This window comes from Argentina silus (assembly GCF_951799395.1).
Source record: "Argentina silus genome assembly, chromosome: X".
NCBI lineage: Eukaryota > Metazoa > Chordata > Actinopteri > Argentiniformes > Argentinidae > Argentina > Argentina silus.
Window position 1 is genome coordinate 23,194,067 of NC_139653.1, and position 25,359 is coordinate 23,219,425.

The window sequence follows — 25,359 nt, forward strand, 5'->3', positions numbered from 1 at the left end:
GATATGGAATTCAACACAGGGCGGAAGGATATATTCAAAAGCTAGTAAGGTAAAAAGGTCTCTCTTCCCGTAATCAGCGTCATTGGAACTTCCCTAAAGTCATCACAAAGAGAGTAAGTTAAGTAGGATACGTATCTTTGATCATCACGAGTCGATAGATATTTTATCACCACTACAGAGAAATATGGAGAAAGATATGTCTTACCACCCTTTTCATTGCCCTAATTTTACAACTGTTATCCGGTTCATAACATTCAATGTAGCAACATTAACTGTTGGATTATATAATTAAACCATATTATACAATGGTTTAATAACAATATTGTTCATTATCTGGCCTACTGTATGCTACATGAAAATTGCTTTCCCATGATGATACCTATAAAATACATAAGAATTTTGAAAATAGTCAATGTCCTTGCTTATCCCCATTGAATTATAAACTTAAAATTATTATACAATTCAAGAATATTTTATTTAGATATGGTAGATATGGTAGTCATGTAGAAATTGCGTATTCTGTGGAACTATTTCTTTCTAGCTAGTCATCACACGAATCCTGCGAATAAATATCCGTTATTCGGCAGCGTGCTGGCGTCACCACCAAAGTCAGTCTTCCTTCTCCTTCGCCTTTCGTGGAGCAGTTTCGGCCATTTTTTTGTTGTCGACTGGTTTACTGTCTTATCCAGGCGAAGATGGCCGCAGGTCCTATCTCCGCTGTTTCTAACACATCCACGAATAATGATGGGATCCTTATCGGCGACCGATTTTTTTCGGAAGTTTACCTTACGATCGACAACTCTCTCATACCGGAGGAAAGGCTCTCGCCGACCCCGTCGATGCTCGATGGCCTCGACCTGCACACGGAAACCGACCTGCGGATCCTGGGTTGCGAGCTAATTCAGTCGGCGGGTATTCTTCTACGTTTGCCACAGGTAAACGTTCACCACTAACTGGACCTCTGATTAAAACATGACTACAGTATTAGAAAATGGTTTATTATAGTTAGATGAGTCAGTTGCAATTTGCTGCCTTATATAACCTGCCAAGCAAGGCACGTTAGCTAGCTAGCTATCTATGTAACGTTACCCAAAAAGGCCTAAGTGTGGAAGCTAAGCTATGGCTAACTTGGAGACGATTTTCATAAACGGACAATGTGTAGGCTATTGAGCTAGCACATATCTAAATGTGTTAAATGTAATGACTATTACATTTGTACTGCTCTTTAGAATAGCTTGCAAGCCAAGTCAATAACATTCACGAGAGGACAAGAACAAAATGGCGGATGTCTATTGTGAAATTAATTGCTCGACCAAGCTTGTGCGGCTGTCAAAAATGTAGATATTTTTCTTAATTTTCATTACAGGTGGCTATGGCTACAGGACAAGTTCTTTTCCATCGTTTTTTCTACTCGAAGTCGTTTGTCAAACACAGTTTTGAGGTGAGCCCTATGGTTTCTTCATCCGTGAATTAACGTTTGCATGCTAGTAGTGTGTTGTGTGCGTAACGAAAACGTTTCACATTGGCCGCCATATTGTGGTTCACTGTAGGCGAGCTGGCTGTTAACTTATGACGCCTGCAGGTTTGTGTCATGTACTACCAGTTATCAAACCACGTAGCTAGTGATGCAACCACAGTACTGTCTACCTAAGAGATATCAATATCCCCAAACCACAAGGACCTATCACCCCTTTGTTTGTTTTTGTTGTCATAAGATACTTTGTAAACAAGTGATACATCATGTAGTCTAAGCTTGAATTGTAAAACGTGTCTAAAATAAGTAATGCTGCTCATATGGGATGTCTTTCTTTGAGCACTACAGACAAGTCATAGAAATCAAGTGGGATTTGGTGGACAAAATGCGCTTGCTCCATTGTTGACCTTTTTTATTGGTAACACGCTCTTGCATTGTATTGCATACACGCCACCCAGAATCCAAATATGGTAAATATTTGTGTTTTTGTTTCCCCAGATTGTTGCTATGGCCTGCGTCAACTTGGCCTCCAAAATCGAAGAAGCACCGCGACGAATCAGAGACGTCATTAATGTTTTTCATCACTTAAGACAGATAAGAGGCAAACGGTAAGCATCAACATTAATCCTATACTTCAGTAATGTCAGTCATATGTCTTTGTTAATTCTTTGTCAACTAAGGCTTTGTTGACAAATTTGTGAGAAATATAAATTCATCAAATTCAAATTAACTTGCATTACATTAATCAGATATTTTTTTATGGAGTATGGTATGTAAGTTGCAGTATCTGTATGTTGGTCTGTATTGATGTAAAAGTGCCCTTCTGTTGATCCATGTACTCTAAACCATTTTAAAACCTTTCAGTCTCCTCATCACTGATCAATGGTAGTTACATCAATATATTCACAGCTATCTATCTACATAAGTAGATTTGATATGGGAAAGGTGACATGTACCCCTTGAAATTAGTTATTTTCTCATAACATGGCATCAGAATGAATGGAAAGCAAGACACACTTACCTACCAGTGTGCCTGTGTCTTGACCAAAACAATAGAAAAATCTGTTCACTTCCAACTCGAAGGCTGTGGTATTAACTTGGGTTCTCTTTTCCCTTGCAACCAACTAACAGCGTCCAGCTACATTTACCAAAGCCTGGGTGATGTGGAATGGTACGTAGAGATGAAGCAGTCGGCATGACAACCATGAGCGAGGTGTCGCTCCCCCCCCCCTCTCCAGTGGGAGAAGCCCGTGGTCTGAGTCACTGCGGGGCACTGGGATCGGGGATGACAGGTTGGCCGCAGGTCCTAGAAGGGGAGCCTTGGGGCTCCTGTGTCTCATTCTAAGCTTTGGGTGTCTACAGACCCTGGGGTAATGTAGTTTGACAACACTACACTGTATTTGATTACAGAGCAACGTCACTCACCAAACGTCATTCATGGCTTTCACAGAAATATCACCCTTTTGTTAAGAATGTTGTACTGCTGATCTAGATAAATAGTATCTTGGTTTGATTTTGAGGAGTTTGCATGTGTTGTTGGATGGAGTTAGGCTATTAGCCCGTTTAAAATGAGGTGCATCACCTGTTAATGTGTCATGAGCAGGTTTGTTCAGATATTTGTTTTCTAGCTGTTTTACGGGATATCACTTTTTAATTGAAATGTAGATTGTGAGTTTGAATTAGACTTATATACACCACCTAGAACACTCATGAATATGAACACTTTTAGTCACTCACTTGCCTAGAAACCCACCATTTTTTAAGGTCACAGCTATTTTTGCAAGACCATGATAAGCCCACCATTTTGTTCTGGAAAATGTAAGTGAGGAAATGTATATGACTGATGTGACGTATATAAATATTTGGTTTGGAGTTTTCTATAGGCTAGCCATTTCAAATCACTTCTCCCCAAAGTAAGTGTTAAGACTTGATCACCATTAGCAACGCTGCATGGGTTTTGCTTTGGGGTCCACAACACCCTTTGAGTTGTAAGTTGTGTGTTACATACACCCATATGGTGGGGTCTGAACAGTGATGGCGGTAATTAGCTAATTTTCAGTCACAATTCACAAGTGAATATATTTGACGTTATTGTCACAAATCTCATGATAAATCTGAGATATCAGTCTGACAACAGAAACATCTGTGACAATTTTTGGAATATGAGTGCTTCCATGCTGTCTACATTCATGTGCAGGCCTATGTTTTATAAAAACTAGTGCAGTTTTATAAAACTTAGCACAGATTTTGTATGTGTGGTTTTGTTCTTGCACTGATATTAAATTATTATATATATATATATCTGCCTATCGTTAGACAATTGAAGCCTAGTAGATTTAAATTAAAAATAATAATAATCTGTAGTGCAGTAACTAGTGTATAATTTGTTAGTCAGATTTGTTAGTTGGTTGAATGCCAATTAATCAGGTGTTTTTTTCTTAGTTTAATTCCTCATTAGATAGCTGACACTTATCCCATAAAAAAACATACAATTGAGCTATGTTTGTTGCAAAAGGTATGATTCGGTAGGACAAAAACGTTATAGAAAGATTTTTAAAATGTTATTTTGTGACAGTGACAGGTGTTTCTGTGTTGATATTTCTGTTAAAGCTGTGATGCATGGTGACTGTGGCAAAGTTCAGGCTGTGGAACCCCAAAGCTTTAAACTGAAACCACAGGAGTCAACAGACCCCTAAAAAACAGAGCCTAAACTCAATGGGACCTGTTGCTTTTAGTTGGTTGTAAGGGAAAAAGAGACAAACTGAGTAAAAGACAGCAGAAGGGGTCTTTCCTTGTCTGTTTTTTGAGGGGAAAACATCTTTTGTTATTTTCATTCTTTTATATAACTAGGAGTGCAAGTTCATTGATTCTTGATCAGAACTACATTAATACCAAAAACCAAGTGATCAAAGCAGAGCGGCGGATCCTGAAGGAGCTGGGCTTCTGCGTACACGTCAAGCATCCACACAAGGTGAGTACCAGTCATATTGCACTGTCACAGCAACCACAGGCCTAGTCATGATACTGAGCTGCAGCGCTAACAACTAAAACACATAATTCCCAACAGGCCTAGCGTTTTTAATTGCTGACTGCATTAGTGTTAAAGCATGGGCATCTACCAGTTAATTTGACTCACTAAAACGAAGCAGCTGTAGTTATAATGGTCTAGTGCATTCTCACTTCATGCTGTTTTCTTTTCACACACACATACGTGCATACACCTCGGGCGTTTTACAGTGTGTTTGTCGGTTGTTATTTAATGTGTAACGGTCTTGTTCCAGATCATCGTCATGTACCTACAAGTCCTGGAATGTGAGAAGAACCAAACGCTGGTCCAGACTGCCTGGTAAGTCCATGGTCTCAAACCAACCCAGTGCCCTACGTCATGTTTCAAAGACCTGCCACATTACCGTTTGCCTCCACCCCTTTGTAACAGTCCACATTTTTTCTCTGATGGATCAATTTGTTTCTTATTTCAAATCTGTTTGCGCCTCTCAATCTTGTGTCCTTACATGGCTTTTGAAAGTCTTTGGTTTTGGTGCTTAGGGAACTCAGTTTAACTTTGTCCTTTCTCTCTACTCTTTGATTAAAGGGTAGTCCATGCTGGTAAGTCTCATAAAGAACCTCTGAACTCTGCTCCTCCAACCACATGACCTCAGGAAGCTCCCCCCATTGGCTGCCCTACTCGAGACAGCCAATCCAGTGAGAGCTCTCTGCCGAGATTCACTGAAGGGGGCGGGCCTTTTCCAACTGCCAACATCGTCTTGTTTTCTCTTGGGGGTGTCCAAAAGGATTTGTATTTTTTTGGTTTTGCTTCCCAGGATAAACTGTTATATATTTTTTGTACAAGTAGCTCTAGATAAGTACTATTGCATTCTATTTGCTTTTTTGTTTACTTACTTTAGAATTGAAGTAAACTTAGCCTGGAGTATATATTTTTTTTAGTTAATGAACCATTTTCTGGGTATGCCTTTTTGATGCAGTAGTGTAAGTGTACTGTTGAACTGTGTCTACTCTACTCTCCCAAACTGACGTGGTCTCCAGAGGTGTGTCTTACAGGCTGATCCTGCTCAGGCTTTGTCTCCAAGGACCTGTCTCGCCTCCCATCAATCAATCAGTATCCAACACCTGCTTTTATCAATGGTGTCCATATCAGTTCAGTCCTTCAGCAAGTCTAAAGCAGTGGTGCTCTCAGATGGTCCTGGGGTCACCCCTGTGTGTGCTTGTTTACAATCCTCACTGATCCTGATTATGTTCAGTAGATCTGAAACACACCCAGCTGGTTGTAGAATGATAACCAGCATGCACAGGAGTTCCTTCACACTGACCCAGAGAGTACAATGAGTGGGAAATGTAGTCAGAGAGGCCTGACTTGAATACATATGCGTATGTTTAGTTTGTTAGTAGCTTTATGTGACATTAGGTTGCCTGTTTGGGCTACGCTGGGATTGGGTGGGAAGAGGCAGAGCGGGATGGAGTTGCACCACCACTCACTCTCCTGTTATCACCTGGCTTTTCAGTTCACGTCTGACATGTATGTCTCTCAGACATAGATGCTCACACCAACCCTATGTTAGTCAGAGGTGCACATTAATTAAGACTTGTCTGTACACTATGCCCCACCATTTTCATATCTCCATCTGTTCAACTCAAACACAGGCTGCAGTTTAAAAGCACTCTGGTTACACACTGTCATATGACTTATATAATGATTACATAAGTCATGGCAGCTGATGATGACTAACATTATACCATCAAGTGATTGTTATGGCTCAAGTTGTGGTTAAGTTACCCACAATCAAAATGGCAAGTCCTTTTTCTTACTTGTGTCAAGCCCGTATGAGCTGTTTTTGTCTGTAGTTTAGCATGCCATGCCATCTCATCCCCTGGCGTCTCACCTGTCCTGCACGGCACCATCTCTGCTATGTCCAACCGCCCAGAAATAAGCAGACTCCGGGAACTCTTGGCATTCTAGCCAAACCACAACACCTGTTTGCATGCGCACTTTAGAAAGGCATGTGTCTGTCTGGATCATAGTACTTGAATAGTTAGATTTTCCTCTGAATTAATGGTCCTGTGACTTGTTATCCCATGGTAGGGTAAGCAAGAAAATGTAATGTGGTATAGGCCTTGTCTACACAGAGATATGATCATGGTCTCTTATTACATGCTTATCCTCTGACGCATGTACAGCAATACCAACATGCCCCGGCGAGAGAGAGAGAAGGACAAAGTTAAACTAGTCTCCATACCTTTCTGTTTTATTCTACTCTATTTTTCTTATTTGAATGGTCACAAACCATGATCCTGGAGAGTTATGAACCAGATATATTTCATTCCAGCCCAGCAATAACACTCTAAATTCTAAAAGTATCAAGACTGCATAGAGTGCACTTCCACCCACCCTTCTCGGCTTATCAAGGTAGTAGGATTAGTCGAATCTTATTGCTGGGCTGGAACATAAAGCCTATAGCTCTCCAGGGCCAGGGTTGGAGACCCACAGCTCTACTGTGAAATGGGAAGATGTGTTTTGGGGTGGGATGGAGAGGAGGATGTGGGGAGATGGTGCCATGTTTCTGTATGCATTTGTGTCTTGTAGGAATTACATGAATGACAGCCTGAGGACCAATGTGTTTGTGAGGTTCCAAGCTGAGACCATCGCCTGTGCCTGTATATATCTTGCTGCCAGAGCTCTGCAGGTAGGGTGTTCACCCTCTCTCCCTCAGTAGTGTCTTCTTCCCTCTATCATCTCTCCATCTTGTTTTCGCCTTTGTTGACTATTCTTTTTCTGTTCTATTTCCACCCTCCATTATCTGTCTTCCTATGCAAGGTCACATCCTCTGTTTCTGTGTGTCCCAGCTGAATCATCCCTTTGATTCCAGCCTAGTGAATAAATTGCTGTGTCTTCTGTAGATGCCTCTCCCGTCCAGACCTCACTGGTACCTGCTGTTTGGAGCCACAGACGAGGAGATAAAAGAGATCTGCATCACCACCCTCAAACTCTACACTGGAAAGAAGGTACATATCCCAACATCTCTCTCATCTATACCCTGTTAGTCACCTCATAACCCCCAACCCTACACCACCATACGCCATCTTTAACAACAAGGATTGTCTCCATACCCCTGGCACTCTGTCCTGTCAATACTGGTCATGCCTGCTGTTCTGTAGTTCTTGTCCTCCTCCTGCACTGACGTGACTTGGCACATCTCCTTAGTAAGACCTGTAGTGCTTTCCAGAGGATCACAAATGTTCTAGGGATGTGAAAAGGGGCATGAAGACATTAGAGTAACTGTGTCTGTCCCTCCCCCAGCCAAACTATGACCACATGGAGAAGGAGGTGGAGAAGAAGAAGATGGCCCTGCAGGAGGCCAAGCTGAAGGCTAAAGGGCTGAACCCTGACGGGACCCCCGCTCTTTCAACACTGGGGGGCTTCTCCCCTGGATCCAAACCCTGTGAGTCTCCCTTCTATCTTCATTTCTGTGACAGTGTTAACTCAGGCCTGGGTGACTGGATGGACATCAGTCTTAATAGATGTAGAGATAACGATGTATGAATTGGTTTTTGTGTGTTTCCAGGTTCCCCAAATATAGTGAAGGCTGATGAAAAGTCTCCAAATCCTCAGACCCTCAAACCTGTGAAGAAGGAGCCAGACAACAGAGCCCAGGGCTCCAAGAGCCCCCACAATGGGTGAGGACCACAAACAGGCACATTTAAAACAAACATAAAAACAAATAAAGATGTAACCTTTCTCCTCGCTCCTCTGTCTCAGTTTGAGGAAGGAGGCGAAGATTGGGAGGAACAGCAGGAGTGGGAGTGGCTCTCGTTCCAGAACACGCTCTCGCTCACGATCACGCTCCCCCCGCAGACAGTAAGAGGCTCTGCTACTACTTTTCACTCTGTGCCCTGTCACATTAATGGCAGAGAAAATATTTCTTGTGAATTTATGTGATGACTTTTCTTTCATTACTGATTGAACACTAATAATATTGACAGTGATAACATTGATTACAATCAGCAATATTCTTCTAGGCTGGTCTGAACTGTTCTCTCTTCTCTATAGTTACAACAGCAGACGCAGTCGGTCAGGGACCTACAGCTCTCGCTCTCGGTCTCGCTCTCATAGCCGCAGCCCATCACCACGACGACACCCCCCCTCACCCCTCCTCCCCCATCTCAAGCCGAAGCCCAGTCACCACGGCAGCAGTGACCCCAAGCCTCAGGGTCGCCATGGCAGCAACGGAGGAGGGGCTCACAAGAGGAAGCGTTCCCGGTCTCGCTCGAGATCCCGCTCACCCAGCAAAGGAGAGCGGGAACGAGAAAGAGAGCGGGAGAGAGAGCGAGACCGCAGCACGTCTGACCTGTCCTCGGCCAAGAAGCACAAGCATGAGAGGGGGGGGGGAGGAGGGCATCACCGCGGAGATCGGAGGGAGAGGTCGAGGTCGTATGACCGTGAGAGAGAGAGAGAGCGTGCCCACAAGAGCAAACACCACAGCAGCAGTGGGCACTCAGGGCATGGACGCCATCGCCGCTGAATCAGGGCTGGGGGGGGTCAGGAAGGGGAGGGAGAGACCCCGGGCTTGTTTCACATCCTTACCCTGCCTTTCCTTAAGTTAAAACTGATTTGATATGACAGGGCTGGGGAAAGCTATGTAGTAGTACTTCTGCATTGACCTATCCAGTGGTCTTCCATCAGTTATCACTGAACTTAAATGAAGGAAGGTAGGAAGGGGAGTGTATGCCTTTTCAAAGAATTCCAACAGGGCCCAGATCTGTCTTACCCTCCTTTCTTCAGCGTTGTTTCAAGTGTCTTTTTTTGTTTTGGTTCTACTTTTCCCCCTACCCCACTTCTTTTTTTTTTTTAAAACCTTTTTTAGTTTAAATGTAAAGTTATGGACTTGGTGAAATTACATATTTACAGTGTAAAGAAGGTTAAAACTGCTGAGGAATTGAGAACGCTTTGATTTATAAAAGCAACTGCTCAGTGGAGTGAATTAATAAGTATACATCAATAAAATAATAATTCAGGAATGACATCAAGACATTTTGCACAATGGACAGATGCAGGCAAGTACCGGGTTCTGTTTGTTTGATCATTTATTTTGACAAATGTGCGTTCCCTAAAGCAGTGTTCTTTACAGATGCAATGGAAAACTGGGGTTCTCTAGAAAATAGGCCATATTTTTTTACAGCTGAATGCAGACTCTTGATTTCAGAACCTTTTAGGATCGTGGTGACTTTGTTCCACTGGTTTTTTGTCTGCACGTGTTCATGTCTGATTTTTACTCAATAAAAAAAAAGAAGCAAAACAATGACTGACATTTAACTGCCTCTTGTGGTTTTGTTTTCATGTTTTTGTCAATTCATCTTGTGTTGGGACATTCAGTGATCTTGTGAAACTGTCAGGAAATAACAGTTGTAGGCCTTTGCAGATTACCGCAACAAATATATTCTTATTTGCCTTTACAGTATGTCATGTACGGACAGTACATTTTTTTTTTCTGGGCAGGTCATAGGGTTGTGTAATATGAATAAATGCACCCCCCTATTTGTGCATCACACTAATTTTAGAATGAATAATTCATTAGTAGTTTGAAAACATACATCATGCCATGGCGAGGTGCAGCTCCTTTGAGTTTGTGTAGTGATACTAGTATGTCAACCTGTATAACAATGGGAGGCATATTTATTATTTACACTCACCGGCCACTTTTTTAGGTATACCTAGTACCGGGTTGGACCCCCGTTTGCCTTCAGAACTCCTTCTTTGTGGCATAGATTCAACAAGTTGCTGGAAACATTCCTCATAGATTTTGTCGGCTGCACATCCATGATGTGAATCTCCCGTTCCACCACATCCCAAAGGTGCTCTATTGGATTTAGATCTGGTGACTGGAGGCCATTGGAGTACAGTGAACTCATTGTCAGGTTCAAGAAACCAGTTTGAGATGATGTGAGCTTTGTGACATGGCGCGTTATCCTGCTGGAAGTAGCCATCACAAGATGGGTACACTGTGGTCATAAAGGGATGGACATGGTCAGCAACAATACTCAGGTAGGCTGTGGCGTTTAAACGATGCTCAATTGGTACTAAGGGGCCCAAAGTGTGCCAAGAAAATATCCCCCACACCATTAGATATTTGCGTTAACGAGCAGTTAAAGTTAAAGTGGCCGGTGAGTGTATATGCCTTGTAACAAGACAGAACCCATATTGAACATAGGTTGTTTGACCACAAGAGGGCAGTGTTAACCTTCAGTAATATTTTTATTTTATTTTATTTAACCTTTTTTTTTGGCAGGGAGTCTCATTGTGACCAAGGTCTCTTTACAAGGGAGCTTTGCATACACACAGTTCACAACCATACATCATACAAAACTACAGCACCATAAAACACAATAAAGAAAATCAAACATTTTTCACATTTCACATTTTTCAACAAAGGTCTCAATCAAAATGTTAAATTGCCCGAGCGGCACCAGAACAACCAACTAAATGTTTTTTTTGTAGATTATTCCAGCAGTGAGGTGCCCCACAACTAAAAGTTGTATTTACCCAATTCGGTGGATACTGAGGAACCTCAAGAGTTAACCAACTCTGAGAACGACTTAGGTAATTGATGTTCTTGAATTTCAATAAAGAGGTTAGGTAAGCCGGGAGTTTATACAGTAGGGCTTTACAACCAAAAAGGGAGTCATGAAGAGATCTGCGGGACTTTAACAAGGTCCAGTCAACCTTTTGATAAATATGCAATGATGAGTATTAAAACTATCACCTGTGATAAAGCGCAGGTCGCTATGGTAGATGGCATCGAAAGGTTTAAGGGTAGAGGCTGCTGCACTTCGGTAGATGACATTACCATAATCATTCACTGGCATGAAGGTTGATTGCACAATTCAGGGAAAGGCAAGATCTATTCCCATAAAAGAAGCCCACCTTAATTCTCAGTTCCTCTGTATGTTTTCTGAATGTCAAGTCTTTGTCAAACCAAATGCCCAGGTATTTATAAGCTGGGACACATTCAATGGGGGCACCACCCAAAGAAAATATGCAGAAATCAGATACATTTTTCTGTGATTTGGTAAAGAACATATATTTAGTTTTTCCAGCATTAAGCACCAACCTCAGCCCAACAAATGCTCTCTGCAGGACAGTGAATGCAGACGAGTTGCTCAGAAAGAGGCTACAATTATTTACAGATAATCCAATATTCTTAATAGTAAAAAGAACCGGACCAAGAATTGATCCTTGTGGGACACCCTTTGTTATGTCCAGAAAACCTGATTTAACACCATCAGTTAAGACACATTACGTTCTGTCCATTAAATAATTTTCAAACCATCTTCATGAAGCCTGACCTAGTGGTCGACCGTATCAAATGCCTTGGAGAGATCTATAAATAAGGCAGCACAATGTTTTTTCTGATCTAGGCAATTTAACACATCATCTAAGCGTAGCAGCTGCGACAAGCGTAGAAGCTGAGACTGTGCTATGGCCAGGTCTAAAGCCAGATTGGTGCACATTTAGAATAGAATGGGAAGATAAAAAGGTTCTTAGCTGGGAGTTGACCGGGGACTCTAATACTTTAGAAAGGCAAGATAGCTTGGGCTGCGTCCTTAGCCCCCTCCTCTACTCCCTGTACACCCACGACTGTGTGGCTAAGTCCAGCGACAACTCCATCATCAAGTTTGCAGACGACACAGTTGTGGTGGGGCTGATCTCAGATAACAATGAGGAAGCCTACCTGGACGAGGTGGCGGACCTGTCACTCTGGTGTCAGGAGAATAGCCTCATCCTGAATGTCTCCAAGACAAAGGAGCTTATTGTGGACTTCAGGAGAGCACAACATCCAAGGACCTACACGCCGCTGGACATCGGTGGGACTGCTGTGGACAGTGTGAGCAGTTTTAAATACCTGGGAGTCCACATCACAGAAGACCTGACCTGGACTACCCACATCAGTACACTGGTGGGAAAGGCAAGGCAACGCCTGTTCCATCTCAGGCAGCTGAGGAAATTCAGTCTCCCGGAGGATCCTTCAGTCCTTCTACTCTGGAGCTGTGGAGAGCATCCTGGCTGGCAACATCACCGTTTGGTACGGTAACAGCATGGCCCAGGACAGGCGAGCTCTGCAAAGGGTGGTACGCCTGGCAGAAAAGACCATGGGAGCTCCAACCCCCCCTCTCCATGTCCTGTACACCAGGAGGTGTAGGACCAGAGCCTACAGGATAATGAAGGACCCTCACCACCCGAAAAACGGACTGTTCCAGCTGCTGCGGTCAGGCAAACGCCTTCGCTGTCATGCAGCAAGAACGGAGAGACTAAGACTGAGTTTCTTCCCCCATGCCATCAGGATCATCAACGATGACCCCACCAGTGTCCCCCTCAAGTCACTCACACACTCATTGACATCATAACACATATGCACACACATAATCATCCATTGCAGACTCATCCTCCACTGTAATTATCTGTACTGTCAACCTGTCATTGCCATTGTATATAGCCATTCCATTGCGTACATTGCTTCACCGCTGTTTATACTGCTTATACTGCTTATACTGTTTATACTGTTTATACTGTTCATACTGTTTATATTTTTTAGTACTTCTATTTTATTTTATTTTATTCTATTTTAAAACGTATTGTTGCACTACTCTGTGGCACTGCATTTCACTGTATACTTGTATGCACGTGACAAATAAAGAATCTTGAATCTTGAATCCGCGATAGCACTTAGGAAGTAGCTTGATTTAGCTTTCTTAATTGATAAGGTGCATCTATTTCTCAGTTTTCTGAAAACCTGCCAATCAGCTACTGAGTCTGTTTTTCTAGCTTTGGTCCAGGCCTGGTTTCTCAACAAAAGGGGGTCTGAAAGTTCTGTGGAATACCAGGGATTAGTTCTATTCTTAATTCTAAGGCGTTTAAAGGGGGCGTGTTTGTGTGCCAGAGATGTAAATATAGATGAGAAATGTCAGGTATGCAGCTGATAAGGGAAAGATTCGACCAATAAAGATCATGTAAAAAACCTTGCTCACTAAAATGTTTAAAATGTATTTTTATAAGGAAGCGTGGAGCAGATTTTTTTATCCTTTAATTTCTAATACAGACAGTGATCGTCATTAGCAAAAACACCATTGGCTCTATATTCATAAGGCCTATTTGTTAGGATGATGTCTAGCAGGGTGGATTTATCTGGATTCTTCAAATTAGGCTGTGTTGGTTTTGACATTAACTGTGATAGTTGTAAGCCATCGCATAGGTGTTAGGTATAGGTTAAAATCATCTATTATTACTACTTCAGAATGTACATAGGAGGATAGAACTGCAGCTAAGTTATAAAGGGGGCTATGATAAGCAGATGGTGAGCGATACACTCCTATCACAGACAGCTTAGAGTTATTTCCAAAATGCACACTTAGGACTAAACATTCATATTGATTTGGGACAGTGGAGGATAGCAGAACAGATGCAGTAAAATAGTTTTTGACAGAAAATAGCCACACCTCCTCCTCTCCTTTCACTGTCTGTTCTAAATATGGTGTAGCCATTTAAGGACACATCATTGTCAGGCACTGACAAATTTAGCCATGTTTCAGAGATCATAAAAATGTGTGGGTTTGCCTGCTGTGCCCATTTTATTTATTAGGCTTCTGGCATTTGAATGTAGTAGTCCAAACCAAAATCGTCAGATAGGATCTCTGCTCCTCTTCTGTTTCGGTGCACTCCGTCATGCTTAATACTTAATGCTTGGCTCTCCCGAAACAGGAAAAAATTGTCAACAAATGGAATGTCCTTTAAGCCACCGATGTAACTGCCGTAGTCTGCTGGACCTCATGTCACCTGAGCGAAGTGCTGGTAGTGGACCAGAGATCACTGGCTGTAGTCCTGATTCCTTAAAAGGTTAAGGGTCATGGAGAACTGTATAAAGTCAGAGCAGGGGGCCATGGGGGAGTGTAGGGGAGGGTGGGCATGGAGGGGTAGCCACTTCCAGGAGGACAGTGCAGCTGGGGGGCCGGGGTGAAGCATCAGACTTCTGGGGAGGTTTGGTGGCACCGGTAGGAGTTGAGGAAGCTGCTGGGGCCAGGACCGCCTTTGTCCGGCTGGGAGAGAAATCCGAGGGGGCGTCAGGGGCCGATGGAGCCAGAGCATCATAGTCGAGAAGGTCAAAGCAGTTTGACAACTCCACCAGGTCGTCCCCAATGGGGGGAAAGCTGGGGAGCGATACTCTTGGCTGCCTGCCTGATTTTCTTCTTGTTTCCAGCGTAATAGTAATGAGAAGGCACCCAGGCTGAAAAGCTCTCCAACAGCAAGGGCCAAGCTGTAGGAGGTATGCTGTCTCAGCTGGTCCTGGAGAGCAATGATACAATCATCTCTCACTTTCACCTGGCTGAAACCAGCCAGCACTAGGATCCACAGTCAGAAAACACGTCCAAAACACAATTCTTGCCAGCAGGACAAACAGCAAAGAGAGAGCAGAGACTTACTCAATGCGATTTAACTGCTACAGCAACACAGTGAAGGCTGAATTACCAAGGAGTTGTAGAGCAGACCGGCAGACAAGCAGGGAGAGAAGCGCGCTTCACCGGGCCGTACAAGATTCAAGAGAGGGTAATCCAAGGGGTTCTTACGTTTGGTAGTAAAAACACAACAGATAGATTCCAGCAAGAGGTAGGGAGCTGCAAGATAGTAGCAAAAAATCGTGGGTAATCCAAGATGGCAATGTATGATGGTTGAGTCTACATGGCTCTCACCACCCGTAAAGTCAAACAGATAGTCCACAAGGAACACTCTTGTCAATCTGTAGAAAGCAATCTCTCCGTAAGAGCCCTCCATAAACCACTCAGTAGGCAAAAAGGCAATACTATTAGGCAAAAAATCCAATGGTCAATCTTAATAATGATCACCCAAGTAGCAAGAATTAACAAAGGTTTAGAGATGAAAAGTGGCAGCCAAAAGGTTCCATAGCGTACTCTCACAATGTTTCACAAGAAAAGAGAGGCAGGCCCAAAAGCTGTCCAAGTGAGTTTTGGCCATGGAGAACTGGAGATTTTTCCTTTCCTCGTCTTGTATTTTTATAATCTCACATTGCTTGTATTACAGTAATTGTTCCTGTAAAGTAGGCCTATTGACTGATGGGTATGAAATGTGCTGTACAAATAAAGTTTGATTGGTTGATTGACTCTATCTCATCACTGACAAGTTTCCACCACCATTACTTCCATTATACAGTACTTGATAATTTACCTGTCACTCTATAAATGACTTAATCTCCAGCTCCAAGTCAGAGGTCGCCACACATACACACTGACAGCCCAGTCAGGCTCCTCCATTACAGATTGTGAAACAGGAAGTCAATGTACACACAGCCAGCCAAACGATTGGGTAACATTCTCTTAGTCTGATGTATATCCCACACGTGTGCACACATGCACTCACACAGACACACTAATGTATATCCACACTGTGCCAGAGCGATCTGTAAATCTTTCATGAGGTGAAGGATCAATTACACTACAGAGACTCTGGTCTAAGGTCCCTGACTAAACCTCACTGTGTGTGTGTGTGTGTGTGTGTGTGTGTGTGTCTGTCTGTGTGTTAGGCGATATAGGAGATATTAGATCAGTGTATATGCAACTCAACTTCAAATCACACAGCTAGCTCAGTTTATTTGGTATTTCACTATGCATCACGCAAACGTGCACACACACACACACACACACACACACACACACACACACACACACACACACACACACACACACACACACACACGTGTTCATTTATGAGGTATTTCTCTGTGATATGATGAAAAGCTTTAAAACATTCCAGCACCCTGATACAAGTATGGAGCCCCACAGTGAGAGAGCAGACCAGTGAGCTAATAATGCCAATAAATCCCTACTGTACACACACACACACACACACACACACACACACACCTTAGCTATTACATTGAACAGGTAAACATCATGAGAGGGAGAAAGGCCTATTATGACAGTGATGTGTGTGCAGTGATTAGAACAAACAGACTCACAGGCTTTTGCAGTAAAGAACATAGAAGAGTGGGGTGTTTAGAAACACATGGAGCTTCCTTACGATTCAAGATTCAAGATTCAAAGTGTTTATTATCATATGCACAGTAGAAAACATGTTTCCCTGTACAATGAAATTCTTGCTTTGCTGTCCGCAGAATGCCAACCAATGTAAAATGTACAATACTAAAAAATATACAGTATATACTAAACAAAATGTACAAGATAACATTTAAGGCAGCATGTGATAATAAAAAAGCAACAATAATAATAATAAAACAGTGCAAATGTAAGCAGTGCAATTATGCATGTGCAAACTGAAAATGTAACAGTCGGGTTCAGTTATATGAGGTAGTACAGTTATATGAGGTAGTCCATGATTATAATCTCCTATGCATTGTTTAGGAGCCTGATGGCAGTGGGAAAGAAGGAGTTCTTTAGTCTGGTGGTCCTGCATTTAACACTTCTGTACCTCCGGCCTGAGGGTAGAAGTGTGAACAGTCTGTGCTAGGGGTGGGTGGGGTCCTTGAGGATGGAGGCGGCTCTCCTGTGGACTCTGTGGTGGTAGATGCTCTGCAGAGAGGGCAGTGGAGTCCTGGTGATTTTCTCAGTGGTCTTCACCACTCTCTGCAGGCGTCTGCGGTCCATAGCAGTAGTGCTGCCGTACCACACAGTGATACAGCTGGTTAGGATGCTCTCAACAATGCAGCTGGAGAAGTTGCTGAGGATCTTGGGCGACATGCCAAACTTCCTCAGCCTCCTCAGAAAGTACAGTCGCTGTTGGGCCTTCTTAACCAGCTGTGTGGTGTTAAGTGTCCAGGTGAGGTCCTCGCTGATGTGGACGCAACAGGTATTTGAAGCTGCTCACCCTCTCTACTTCGAGTTCCCGGATGTACAGTGGCCGATGAGGTCCCCACTTCTTCCTCATGTCCACTATCATCTCCTTTGTCTTGTCCGTATTGAGGGTGAGGTTGTTGTCCTCACACCATGCTACCAGACTGGCCACCTCCCTCCTGTAAGCCGCTTCGTCCCCGCCAGTGATGCATCCTATCACTGCGGTGTCGTCCGCAAACTTTAGGATGATGTTGTCCTTGTGGGAAGCGACACAGTCGTGGGTGAACAGGGTGTAGAAGATGGGGCTGAGGACGCATCCCTGTGGAGTGCCAACATTTGTAATAATGCTGGCTGAAGTCCTATTACCAATCCTGACAGACTGGGGCCTGCCTGTCAAAAAGTCTAGGAGCCAGTCACAGAGGGTGGGGTGCAGGCCAAGTGTGGACATTTTGTGGATGAGTCTGTGGGGGATGACCGTATTAAAAGCGGAGCTGTAGTCTACAAAGAGCGTCCTGATGTAGGAGTCTTTGTTTTCCAGGTGGGAGAGGGACAGTCAGCCTCTTTCTCTCTCTACTCATCTCTACCCTGTGACCATCCTGTTCCTATCATCTCTCTCTCAACTCTCCCTTGTTGTGCTGTACTTCTCTCTCTCTCTCTTTCTCTTCAGCAGTTTTTGAAGCTACCGTTGCAGTAATCCAGTGAGAGTGACTGTGCATTAATCAGATGGGCACACACACACACACACACACACACACACACACACACACACACACACACACACACACACACACACACACAGAACCAGAGGAATGATAATAGAGAGAAATCCACACAGCTTTACACAATGTGGCGTCTGACAGTGGGGCTGCTTTAATGGTGAACTGACTTTTTATGACATACAGTATGTAAACATTAACTATTTATTACTATTGACAAGTCTGTGCTCTTCACATTGTTCTCTCTGGTTCGCTGCCTTTTGTTTTGCCAGCGGGTCAGTTATCTAACCCACAAGGAAGGGACGCAATACATCTCTCATCCCCTCACTCTTACGCACTGACAAACACACACGCACACACACACACACACACACACACACACACACACACACACACACACACACACACACACACACACACACACACACACACACACACACACACACACACACACACACACACACACCATGCACCACACATGCATACAGATAAAGTGTCAATGATAACACAATGACGTATAAGACAATGAGGTATCAATTTTAACTCCAAAGAGGAGCAGAGGGAGAAAGAGAGAGAGTGACACAGACACACACGCACACTCACACGCACACTCACACGCACACTCACACTCACACTCACACTCACACTCACACTCAGTGTATTCACAAGTTAACAGACCATACCTACAACTTAATGCATAAATGGAAATGTAAGAGCGCAGGATCGGTGGTTGGTGGTCGGGTGGATCTGGGGGGGGGGGGCATTGCTCCCCCAAAAAATCAAGGTCCCTGCGTAATGCATACTTTTATCTATATACAGTGCCCTGTGTAAGTAATGGGACAGAAGCATTTTTTCTTCTTTCTGCTCTACACAGCAAACGTTTGGATTTGAAATCAAACAATTACAATGAGGTTAAAGGAGCAGCTTTTATTTGATGGTATTTGTGAAATATATATATTTCACAATAAATTACAAATTATACATATATATATATATATATATATATATATATATATATATATATATATATATTGTCATGTGACCCCCATTTATATATATTATAAATATAAATTACAACACTTTTTATGCATAGTCCCCCTATTTCAGGATACCCAAAAGTAATGGGACAGATTTATCAAATGTCCAAATTAAGCACTCATGTTCGGTATTTGGTGGACAATCCTCGCATGCATGAAGTCTGCAACCCATTGACCCCACCAGACACCGGGTATCTGCTGGTGATGCTCTGCCAGGCTTGTACTGCAGCCATCTTCAGTTATTGTTTGTTTTGAGGCCTTTTTGCCTAAAGTCTTATCATCAGGAAATGAAATACATATTCAATTGGATCTAAATCTGAAGATTGACTTGGCCAGTCAAGACCTTTCCACTTTTTGGCCCTGAAGAACTCCCTTGTTGTTATGGCAGTATGTTTTGGAACATTGTTTTACTGTATGATGTCGCGCCATCCAATGAATTTGGAGGCATTTGCTTGTACTCGAGCAGACAAGATGTTTCTTTACACTTCAGAATACATTCTGAAGTGTACAGCAGTTACAATCATCAATTAAGACAAGTTAGCAAGTTCTAGTGGCAGCTATACATGGCCAAACCTAACACCCCCTGCAACATGTATCACAGATGAGGTGGTATGCTGTAAATCTTGGGCAGATCCTTTTTACTCCAAACCTTCCTCTTGCAATCACTCTGGTCCATGATATTATTAATCTTATCTGACACAATACCTTTTTCCAGACCGCTGCAGGCTTTTTAGGTACTTTTTAGCAAACTGTAGCCTGACCATCCTTTTTGAGGATAACTAGTGGTTTGCACCTTGCAGTGAAGCGTCTGTAGTTTGGCTGGTGACGTATTTTGCAGATGGTAGTCTCTGACACATTCACACCTACCTCCTGGTGTGTTCCTGATCTGTGGGACAGTTGATTTAGGGTTTTTCTTAATTATGGTGAGCAATCTTCGGTCATCCACAGTGGAAGTCTTCCATGTCGTTGGATGTTCCAAACTGTTGATTTTGGCAAGCCTAAGGTTTTGGCTATGTTTCTGATTTTTCTACCTTAACTTTCATTGACAACTCTTTGGTCTTCATGTTGACAGACACCAATAGCAAACTCCAAAAGCAAATCCAAAGCCTAGAATCAATACTACACCTTTGAGAGCTCTCTTATGCCTACACAAATGATGTGATGGAACACACCTGACATACCAGAAACACCCGTCAAGCCAATTGTCCCATTTTTGCCTCTTTTGAGTACCCTAAAATAGGGGGACTATGCATAAAAAGTGTTATAATTTCTGAATGGTGAAACCAATCTGAAAAAAGAAGACATTGAATTAAAGCTGAGCATCTGTATCATCATTATAATGATCAAACTTACTTTTTTTAAATTTTAACTTTCTGTTACGTGTGTGTGTGACATTGAGTGAGGCTTTAAATGGCAAATGCATCAATCAACACACACAGCAAACACATTAATTTAACAGATCAGATTTATTTTCCCTTAGAGAGTGAAAGCAGAGGGCAGTGTTGGACTACTTCATACATGCAACAGTGACAAAGTCATATAGCAAAAACAAACTAAGTTAGTAAGTAAGTAATCCATGTAAAATCTATTTAATCAACATATCAGCAGTTGTTTTTAAATATGTATTTAAGTTTTATAAGACAGAAAAATAAATATTGACCGCATAATGAAAATCAATATCAAATAAATTGTTAAAACTAACATACATAACATTATATATGTATATATATATATATATATATATATATATATATATATATATATATATATATATACAGCGGGTGAAATAAGTATTGAACACGTCACCATTTTTCTCAGTACATATATTTCCAAAGGTACTATTGACATGACATTTTCACCAGATGTTGGTAACAACCCGAGTAATCCATACATACAAAGAAACCCCAAAAAAATATGTTCAGAAATTAAGTTATGTGTAATAATGTGAAATGACACAGGGAAAAAGTATTGAACACATGAAGAAAGGGAGGTGCAAAAAGGCATGGAAAGCCAAGGCAACAATTGAAATCTATCAGTAATTAAAAAGCAATCCAGCCCCTTGTCAGTGCAAATTAATATCAGCTGGTTCAGTCCCAACTGATGGCCTACACAAAGGTGTCATTGCCAAGGTGTCACACAAGACACATCTCATGATGGGTAAAAGCAAAGAGCTGTCTCAAGACCTTCGCAACCTAATTGTTGCAAGACATAACGATGGCATTGGTTACAGGCGCATTTCTAAGCTTCTGAATGTTCCAGTGAGCACTGTTGGAGCCATAATACGGAAGTGGAAAGACAATCATTTCACCATAAATTTGCCTCGATCAGGTGCTCCTCGCAAGATTTGAAGAAAGAGGAGTGAAAAGAATAATCAGAAGAGTTGTCCAAGAGCCAAGGACCACTTGTGGAGAGCTTCAAAAAGACCTGGAATTAGCAGGTACTGTTGTCTCAAAGAAAACAGTAAGTAATGCACTCCACCGCCATGGCCCGTATGCACACTCACCACGCAAGACTCCATTGCTGAAAAAAAGCATGTTGAAGCTCGTTTAAAGTTTGCTGCACAACATTTGGAAAAGCCAGTGAAATACTGGGAGAATATAGTGTGGTCAGATGAGAGCAAAATTGAACTGTTTGGATGCCATAATACACACCATGTTTGGAGGAGAAATGGCACTGCACATCACCCTAAAAACACCATACCAACAGTGAAGTTTGGAGGTGGGAACATCATGGTGTGGGGCTGCTTTTCAGCAAATGGTACTGGCAAACTTCACATAATTGAAGGAAGGATGAATGGGCAAATTTACGGAGACATTCTTGACCAAAATCTGCTGCCATCTACCAGGATGATGAAGATGAAACGAGGGTGGACATTTCAGCAAGACAATGATCCCAAACACACAGCCAAGGAAACTCTCAATTGGTTTCAAAGAAAGAAAATAAAGCTGCTAGAATGGCCCAGCCATCACCTGACTTAAATCCCATTGAAAATCTATGGAAAGAATTGAAGATCAAGATTCATAGAAGAGGCCCACGGAACCTTCAAGATTTGAAGACTGTTTGTGTGGAAGAATGGGCCAAAATCACACCAGAGCAATGCATGCGCCTAGTTTCTCCATACAGGAGGCGTCTTGAAGCTGTCATTACCAACAAAGGCTTTTCTACAAAGTATTAAATAAATATCAGTAAGCGTGTTCAATACTTTTTCCCTGTGTCATTTCACATTATTACACATAACTTAATTTCTGAACTTATTTGTTTTGGTTTCTTTGTATGTATGGATTACTTGGGTTGTTACCAACATCTGGTGAAAATGTCATGTCAATAGCACCTTTGGAAATATATTTACTGAGAAAAATGGTGACGTGTTCAATACTTATTTCACCCGCTGTATATAGTTGAATATCATGTTCACGTACAGTATATTGTCCTCCATACTCAATTCAAATTTAAATTCAAAAACATTCATACTTTTGTCAATTACTTTTGTCAAAATCTGTAATTCTTGGAGAAATCTAATTTATAGATACCATAGATACTCTTGTTTCACAGTGGACAAAATATCTTGCCTTCATATTATTTGTCATCTAAACAATACCATCTCATAGTTGCATGCAATTCTTACAGGCAAAGACAATTTCATAAGAAAGTCATTAGTTGGAAGAGACACCACTAATATCCACATATGAGCCTACAGTATTTACACAGCTGCCTGTAAATGTATTCAGGTATGAAGAAACACACAAAAACAACTAATTTTGGCTCAAGGTTCACCCCAGAGGCTTAGAATCTAGGGCAAGATGGCAACGTCAGAGAGAGAGCATTAGCTTGTTCTAAAATATACGACATTCATCATGGTATATTGGAGTCACAGCCTTTATAAAATGGTGGCTCACCTTTCGTTCATCTTGGGTTGCGACTAAGTGCTGGGTGGTGGCCAGAAACACAGTTAGTTTATCTGGTGGTTCACATGACAATTAAGAAATGTTAAGGAGCCATTGGGCTACTGTAGTGTGTAGTAGGGTATAAAACCAGCTGTGTATGTGGGTCATGGGGGAGAGGAACAGAGGAGAAGAGCAGGAGAGGAGGAGTGGAGGAGAAGAGGGGTGGAAGAGGGGAGGTGGAGAGGCGTGATGTAAATAAACAGTGTAAGCAAACGCAGGTCCAAACGCAGGTCCCTCCAGGAAGAGAACGTCAGCTAAAGAAACAAACAGAGGTAACCTGACTCTGTGAGAAAGCCTGTGGTAATGGCTATAGTATGCTATTGCATTCAACCACATTAGCCACAAAAGGCTACTTAGCCCCATTGACTGTGGACCTTAAATTTACCTAGAACCATGGAGCACTGGCCAAGCTAACCTGCTTGTAGAGGCAAACACACATGGCTGCTAGACCAGACTAATGGAATCAAGGAAAAAGTGAAACCATCAGGGTTGGAATACCATTTAAATCCAGTCATTTAAGGAGATAAATTGAAATTGCACTTATCCTTGAAAAAAGGGCCATTTGGTTTTAATGGAGACTTCGGTTGAATTCGATTGAATTTGAAATCACTTACTGAATTGAATGAGTACATATAAACCCAATTGAACCCAAACGCTGGCAGCCATGCTTTTCTTTAGCTTCTCTAGGCTCCATGGTCCCTCTCTACCACATCAAACATCACCTACTGTACAAAAATGGCCTCATTCAAAGTAACCTTTTCTCAATACCCCTCTGTTTTTTGGCTAGTTTGTTAAGACAAGACCTGATGAGGACCAGCTTTTAATGTATAGGGCCAATACAGTAGTATAGCCATGGTTTATCATAACAGGTCCGTTGGTTCATTTAAGAGGTTATCATGTTTCCATTCAGAAAATACACTCACCTAACACTTTATTAGGAACACCTGTACACCTTCTCATTCATGCAATCGTGTAATGGTGTGGGGAATGTTTTCTTGGCACACTTTGGGCCCATTAATACCAATCAATCATCGCTTGAATGCCACAGCCTATTTGAGTATTGTTGCTGACCATGTGCATCCCTTCATGGCCACAATTTACCCATCTTCTAATGGCTACTTCCAGCATGATAATGCACAATGTCACAAAACAAAAGTCGTCTCAAACTGGTTTCATGAACTTGACAATGAGTTCAGTGTTCTTCAGTGGCCTTCCCAGTCACTGCATCTGAATCCAATAGAACACCTTTGGGATGTGGTAGAACGGGAGATTCACAGCTTGAAAGTGCACCTGAAAAATCTGCAGGAATTGCGTGATGCAATCATGTCAACATGGAACAGAATCTCAAAGGAATGTTTCCAACATCTTGTGGAATCAATGCCACAAAGAATTGAGGCTGTTTTAAGAGCAAAGGGAGGCCCTACCCAATATTAGTATAGTGTTCCTAATAAAGTGTTCAGTGAGTATATATAAAAGTTTGCTGACCAATGAAGATTGAGAAAGAGTAGAGATGAGTCAATCTCCACATTTATACTTAAACACAGTCATTTCACATTTTATTAAGATTCCAATGTTATGAGAGAAGGTTCGGAGAACAAGTTTACAGTTTACTGTAGTTATTAATGGAGAGGTCACAGAGGAATCATTCAATCACTCATTATTGCTGCATCTTGAGGTCCATTATCATTGTTTAGGCTACATTATCTAAATTATACCTAAAGTAGATATATATGGTCAAAGTTATTCAACCATCGGTCAAGACAAGGATACATAGTTGCTGGTTTATATCAAGGTTCATACTGAGGTCCATATCCTACACAGGGTAGGATAAAAAACACATAAAGCATATTGCTAAGTATAGTATATTAGATCCTTATTGCTGGGTATAGCAACATCCACAGTGCTGTGGAAGAGGTGTATTTTGTCCATATTGGTACTATGTATGTCTAGCGTGTAAGCTCATCATTGTTGAATATATAATGTCCATATTTGTAAGGTATAGCATGCTTGATACATACATAAAGGTCTACTGTATATTGCTTGGAACAGTATCTACAGTATTTAAGAGCCGTATTGCTGAAAAAAAAAAATAATAATCCTTTTTAATTGTTATAGGCAGTGCTGGAAATAAAGGTTCTGTTTTGCTGGACCCTTATTGCTGGGGGCTGTACAGGATATATCACTTGGTTATACAATGTAAACTCTTATTGCTCTGTGAGTGGGAGTATTACGTGCTCATGTGTCACTGCACAGGGCTTGAAGATATCCGTTTAGAGATTCACCCCACAGCTACAGTAAGGATCACTGGTTTGGTAGGGCAG

General features: G+C 42.1%; 1 protein-coding gene across 4 annotated transcripts; it reads left to right on the top strand.

The window, feature by feature from the left end:
- Window positions 1-638: 638 nt before the first annotated feature.
- On the top strand, window positions 639-9,795 carry ccnl1a (cyclin L1a; the record flags this gene model as incomplete). 4 transcript variants are annotated; one of them, XM_083695666.1, is made up of 11 exons in its annotated part: window positions 639-935; window positions 1,367-1,441; window positions 1,973-2,082; window positions 4,325-4,445; window positions 4,756-4,820; window positions 7,074-7,173; window positions 7,388-7,492; window positions 7,788-7,929; window positions 8,053-8,164; window positions 8,247-8,345; window positions 8,538-9,795. In XM_083695666.1, the coding sequence occupies exons 1-11, from the start codon at window positions 696-698 to the stop codon at window positions 9,007-9,009; spliced, it is 1,641 nt and encodes a 546-aa protein (XP_083551792.1). In that variant the 5' UTR covers window positions 639-695. The 4 variants fall into 4 exon arrangements, with proteins under 4 accessions (XP_083551792.1, XP_083551793.1, XP_083551795.1 ...); XM_083695667.1 differs by lacking the exon at window positions 8,538-9,795 and having other exon boundaries at window positions 8,247-8,349; XM_083695669.1 differs by lacking the exons at window positions 639-935; window positions 1,367-1,441; window positions 1,973-2,082 and adding an exon at window positions 2,611-2,645.
- Window positions 9,796-25,359: the final 15,564 nt, after the last annotated feature.